Raw genomic sequence first — 6,642 nt, 5'->3', positions numbered from 1 at the left:
AAGCACTGAGTCGACTGCGTCTAATCGACAAATTGGCAACTGCGCTACTACCTATGACCTATTACTGTAATTGGCTGATCTCCCTCCATTCCTCTGCTCCGCATATTCCTCCAAATCAAAAGTAATTTTGTATGGCAATAATTCTCGAAATTTCTCTGCATAATCTACCATTCATGATTTTATTACAGCCAGAAAATATATACAGTACACTAGGCCATGTCAATACAATAAAATTTCTAACAGAATTACAATGACAATACATAAATAAAGATAATACACAACATGCAGTGCAAGAGCAGGTTCAAAGCTATTCGGTTTTTCAAAAAATAATAAATAAAGATAATAATAACGAATAATAATACAGATGATATCTCAGATATCAGTAACCGTGATCTTCAATCGTACCCTTTAGCTTTCATTTGAACTACGGAGCTCCTGGACAGAACTCTTCCAATTATGATGTTGAGAAATGTTAATAAGTTTTTTTGAACGAAATCAAACTTTTTTAATATTATTATTGTGTTTATTTCAGGCGAACCACGTTCGTAATCCTATTGAAGAAATGAAAGCAGCTGAAGCCAGTGGAAGATTCAGCTATGACTCCTCCAGTAATCAGTATGCCGATGAGTTTGTTCTGGGTAATTATTTTTGACTATTTTCGTGTATTTAGTTTTAATTTAATCATTGTATTCCTTATTTAAGGGCCGTTTGCATAGTGGCAGTTTAAACTAAATTTTATTTTAAACTAGATTTATACGTATCAAGTCTCGTTTGTTAAAATTTGTTTCATTTTTAGTTTAAGCCACCAGCTGACTAGATAAATAATCCGGGTACGCTATCTAAGGATACAAACTTTAACACTTTCAGATTTTTATTCTATTCTACGTCCAGGTCTTTTGTTCTATTAAAGGATTATCCTTTTTTCCATTATGCAATCTATTCACCTCAATTCTTCATTATCATTAATTACGTACGTTTATTTTCAATTTGAATACTATCTTCAATTTTGAATCATTAATCATTATTTTGAAAAACCAAAAGTCTCTCTTCTCAATTTTTAGCTTGAAATTATGTTCAGTAATGATATTTTTCCCTAATTGAATAGACTTAGAACGTTGTCAAAAATCCACTTTAATTAATTAAAAATTAATATTTTACAGAGCATGCTTTTGTGGTGCTCACACATCATCAGCTGTAAGTACAGTAAAATTACAGGAAGTAGAAAGATTCCAACTTAACAAAAACATTTATTTTTCCCCTTTTGCTTCTCAAATTCCTCCTCATCTTGTTAATCCTTTGACTTCCAGTTGATTACGTAGAGCAGTTTTTTTGAATAGTACTGAATGATATATTCCATTTATGCAACTCTCCAGTTACATAATTCTGTTTTTATTTTAGTTTAATAGTTTTTGTAGAATAAATTGAGACTTGGCCCTCCATTCGAAGAAATTACAGGGTTGCCAAATCGTGTAAAATTGCAACTTCTCAAATTTTCAATTCAACGTCAGATGGAAGTAGAATATCATTCCGAGATCCTAGTAGTGCTAAAAAAGCTTCAGGGTTGAAGGATTAAGAGGAAATTTACTTTTATGATAAAATTGGAAACATCGCTAAGATTTGTTTTTCTTTTGAATATCACTTCTCTCATCACTTCGCGATGTTTCCAATTTTATCATAAAATTTAAATTTCCTTTCAATCGATATGCAATAAAAAAGGGTACATGATTTTTTTCATTGTGTTTAATGATCAGTAGCACTAAAAAGAGAAGAGTGAATATTCATTATTTCTTACGTTTTGAAGCCTTCTGACCCGAGAAGAGTTTTTTACTTTATTGGTTCAAGCTATATGAGTTCCAAGTATATTTTCATGTATTGTTTATTTAATTCTATTAGTCTATTATGTTATTCCATTTCCATTGTGTATTTTTTTTCATTTAATTTTTGATTCAGTTGTGGTTTGTGTCTGACATGAGGTTGACTCTTGCAGGTGAACAAGTAAAAGATGTTTCAGTGCCTCAATTAGAGTCCCCCGCTCCCACCAGCTTATCGGAACCCGTCTCCTCATTTTCAGCGTCGCAGACACTTCAACCTCCCACCCCGACCCCCACCCCCTCGGCCCAGCTGATCCGCGAGGAGGGAAGGAGGAGTTGCCCCAAACCGCAGCCGGCCCCCCTGCAGCCGACGATGAAGATGATGATCTGGATTTGGAGCTTGAGAATATGAACCTCGATGATATTGATCCTTCTGTGAGTAGCACTGATATTACAGTTAATGATTTGAAACATTGATGCAATGAGTTGCTTATCAGATCTAGAATGGGGACGCAGTAGTTCATTGTATTCAAACCTTCAAATAAATCCTTAAACCTTGAATGTTTCCTCTTCCTGTTAGTGGTTTCCTAAGGCTGGCCACTAACTTGACATGTTTATGTGCGTACAGATTTACGCGCCGCAAACTTGAGCAATTCACTTTAAATCAGCTGATGCTAAGCTTTTTATATCTGTATCTTACCGTTTCTGTAAAAATACAGATAATTATAGTCAGCTGATAAAAGCAAATTGCTCAAGCTCGCGGCGCGTATATCTGTACGCACCTTAAGATAAGACTCAGCCGAAGGTAACAGTCACAAGTTGTCGAACATGTGAGAACGGACATGCCTTCGAACAAAATAACAGCTGTTTGACTGTTGCTTCCAACATAAAATGAACAACTAATAGCAATCTTTTTCTTGTAATTTGACTGCAATCTAACCGTTTGGTTAATGAACAGCTCAATTCTAGCTAAATTAATAGGTTAAAGTTTGACACTAAAGGGGTATATCACTCCTTCACAGTCTAATGGAGCAATGCCCATGCATTGTTGCTTCAGTATCACTCACTATCACTAACACTACATTACACGAGATCTGTAGGCTTCTTCCTTTACAGTCTCCTGACTGTAGTAGAGTTATCAATGAGGTGTAGAGCTTGGATGTTCTGATGATTATGTAGAGGTCCGAGTTTCTGACTAAAGATAGCCATCACAAAATAGGAAATAGGCATTTAAGAAGATGAGAGTGTAGACGATTAGAAGAAGGCTATTGGTATTAGAAGAATATGCTGAAGGTTATTATAGAGATAACATTTTTTCACGCTATTATTTCAAAATTCCAAACTCAACTAACCTAAAGCTCTATTTATAAATAAATAGAAAACAGAGCAGACGACGCAAACACAAGCGGTGCCCCCTACTTGCATATTAGCGCTTCCGTGAGCTATAAAACAAATTAAGGCTACAAAAGCGAATCAGCTGATGAAAATCTTTAAAACACGTGAGCATTTGCTCCAGAGTTCAGGAGCATAAGGTAAGGGTATAAGGTAAAGCTTATTCATATAAAAATGAGCAAATGCTTTTGCTTCTACCTTTTGCTCATGAGCAAAACCTTATGCTCCATGCTCTTGCTCATGAGCACTCGCTCTTGTTTTATTCATATGGGCCAGTGTGATTGTTTACCACATGGATATGTGGAGCATTCAGTCACTCTGGTAAAATCGCTTGTCACTCTCTTTTGTGGGTCTGAGTCCAGGGGAACAGTGGTGAAGCAAAACCTCAAATAATAATAATAATAATAATATCGAGTGACCTAGTGTCAGAGTTTTCAGACAGCTTGTCTGTCGAACGTGTGTGATCACACATGTTTGTCACACTTGTCCTGTCGCCAGTGGCCAGCCTTCAATAATAACGCAGTAACTCCTTGGAGTTGAATCTTTAATATAATTCCTTAAAATTGAGACCTTGAATCATCAATCCTGAATAGTAATGCAGTTGTTTCTTGAAGTTACCTTAAACTAAATCCTTGAAAATTGAACGTACCCTAATTCCTTGATTCCATTTAGTTTCATCTTGAGCCTTGAATAACAAAACTGTAGCACAGAATAGATACAGAATGGAAACTTGTAATCAAACGCCTATAAACCAATGCTTTTTACATGACCCCAATACTAAACACATTGGGAAGTTCCAATCCTGGTCTTCTGATTGGCTCGTGGCAGTGAACGAGATCAATTGATCCGGATCATTAAAGTGATCCGAACCTACCATCAATACTATTACAATGCGGCGCTTCCTAACAAAATGGCGGATTTTGGCGTCAGGGTATAGCCAAGTTTCCGTACTGTATGTATACTGTGACTGTAGTTCCTATTTATCAAACAGCTGATTGATTGGGAATAGTAAGCATGAATTTATCATATTATGTAATAGTATGAATATCTTATCGGTTGCAAACAATATCTTTGTCTGTCATAGAATGCATAATTAGAAGCACATATATAACAACGAAATGATGAGTTAATTATCACATTTAAATCAAAACATAGACATCAATAATGATGAATGTATTGTAATAGTGGCATTATAATAATTAATACACGTAGAAAATATTGATCTCCAGAACCAGCAATGAAAGCTGTATTGCTGTAATCAACTTGGTTGAATCTCGAAAATTATAAATTTAGAATTTAGAGAATAAAAGGTGGAAATTTAGTTTCAGCGCATGTCTAAATAATCTGTAGAGTATTGAAAAGTGAAAATCTAGATTCAGAACATGTCAAAACAATGGACGAAATTGATTGTTTCGAGCGCGATAGTGTAAGTAAGATGCAACTTAGAAAGCAGTACTAGAGGTATATATTACTGTTTACTATGGTGAAGAGAGTAAGCCGTGCCTTACCGCGTCGGCTGTTTCCCCTTCCACAGCGTCAAATCTAATCGCAAATACACAGCAATACACATCAATGGATTGCAATGAAATTACCGACATTAATTATTTTTCTCGTTTTTCGTTTAAATCATCTGCTTCAAAGTTAATCGGAGAAACAAAAAAATCAATTCGAAAAACCCCTAAATTTTTTCATATATATTATTTATCAAGGAAACTGTTAGTTTTATTGAGAAAATGATTACGACTAATATTGTAGTCAATAATATAACGAATTGAATGACATATGATAGATTTTTTTCCGATTAATGGTTACAGAGATAATTGATTTCCTGTTTACTGTTTACTATGGCGAAGAGAGTCAGCCGCGTTGTACCGCGTCGGCTGTTTCCCCTTCCACGGCGTCAAATCAAATCGCAAATACGTAACAATATACATCAATGGATTCGCAATGGAAGTGACTACATTAATTATTTGGCTCATTTTTCTTTTAAATCACTTGCTTCGAAGTTAATCGGAGAAACAAAAAAATCAAATCGCAACCCCCCTAAATTTTTACATATATATCAGTTTATCAAGAAAACTGTTAGTTTTATTGGGAAATGAATGTAACTGATATTGTAGTCCATCATTTAAAAATCGAATGACATATAATAGAACTCTTCCCGATCAATGGTTACAGAGATATTTGATTTTCCGTGATTATCTGCATTTTTCATGTTTTAGGGGGCTGGGGGTGAAAGCTCCAGGGGGATTTCTTGGACTTTGGTAGAATGACCCTCTGGGAGGGTTCTATCGATGGTGAGAAATTCAGCTTTTATTTAATTTTCGGATCGAAATTGCTTTTTTGGACCTTCATTGACTGGGCTATCAATTCATATCAGCTGATTGTCGTGCAGAGGTGTCAGCACATTGGTTATGTTGCGATCGGGCTACTGATCAGTACAGCTCTGAAAGCTTCTATTGGTTTCAATAGCGCGTCAGTCGACCGATGGAACGGATGCGCACGAGCTCGACCAATGGTCTCCGTACGCAGTGTAAAACGCATGGTCCTGACCGTGCGCATGCGTGCCGTCAGTCCTGCTCTGTACGGATACATGGATTATCTAAGACAAGCGCGACTGACGTAAGCACTGACGGTCGGTCGAGCTCTGTAACCGGCCTAAGGTTTGCATAAACATCGAAATTGATTGATTTTTCAATTCTAATGAACAATATAAAACCGAATTTGGTACTCTACATTCTGTTCTATTAGCTACTTCTAGTAGCCAGCTTCTCTTGATGACTATAGTCCATAAAAATTACTTTTACTTGGAGGGACATGCGCAGAAGAGAAGGTAATGTATACAGCGGCGGCGATGTTACCATTCTAAACCGGCCAGCGTTCTCTAATTTCTAGTGAGTGTTCAAGTGCTCATGATACACTTGCGAAGTTTCCTCTCTGGAAGCACTGAGTCGACTGAATCTAATAGACAAAATGGCAACTGCGCTACTACCTATGACCTATCACTGTAATTGGCTGATCTCCCTCCATTCCTCTGCTCTGCATATTCCTCCAAATCAAAAGTAACTTTGTATGGCTATAATTCTCGAAATTTCTCTGCATAATCTACCATTCAATGATTTTATTACAGCCAGAAAATATATACAGTACACTAGGCCATGTCAATACAATAAAATTTCTAACAGAATTACAATGACAATACATAAAGATAATACCACATGCAGTGCAAGAGCAGCTTCAAAGCTATTCGGTTTTTCAAAAATAATAAATAAAGATAATATAACGAATAATAATACAGATGATATCTCAGATATCAGTAACCGTGATCTTCAATCGTACCCCTTTAGCTTTCATTTGAACTACGGAGCTCCTGGACAGAACTCTTCCAATTATGATGTTCAGAAAGTGTTAATAAGTTTTTTCAACGTTATCAAACTTT

General features: G+C 36.0%; 1 protein-coding gene across 1 annotated transcript; it reads left to right on the top strand.

Moving 5' to 3' along the window:
* Positions 1-531: 531 nt before the first annotated feature.
* LOC120349372 lies at positions 532-2,242 on the top strand. Its single transcript, XM_039419350.1, has 2 exons — positions 532-638; positions 1,988-2,242. The coding sequence occupies exons 1-2, from the start codon at positions 563-565 to the stop codon at positions 2,221-2,223; spliced, it is 312 nt and encodes a 103-aa protein (XP_039275284.1). The 5' UTR covers positions 532-562; the 3' UTR covers positions 2,224-2,242.
* The last annotated feature ends 4,400 nt before the right edge of the window (positions 2,243-6,642 follow it).

Source organism: Nilaparvata lugens, unplaced genomic scaffold, assembly GCF_014356525.2.
Source record: "Nilaparvata lugens isolate BPH unplaced genomic scaffold, ASM1435652v1 scaffold9713, whole genome shotgun sequence".
NCBI classification, from domain to species: Eukaryota; Metazoa; Arthropoda; class Insecta; order Hemiptera; family Delphacidae; genus Nilaparvata; species Nilaparvata lugens.
The sequence above is the reverse complement of the archived record's forward strand: the minus strand, read 5'-3'. Positions and strand labels throughout refer to the sequence as shown.

What these genes read in the sequence shown, in the direction of transcription:
- LOC120349372 (XM_039419350.1), top strand. Translation starts at nt 563, where the DNA reads ATGAAAGCAGCTGAAGCCAGTGGAAGATTCAGCTATGACTCCTCCAGT. An exon ending in TGCCGATGAGTTTGTTCTGG is followed by an intron (nt 639 to 1,987) that starts GTAATTATTTTT and finishes TGACTCTTGCAG; the next exon opens with GTGAACAAGTAAAAGATGTT.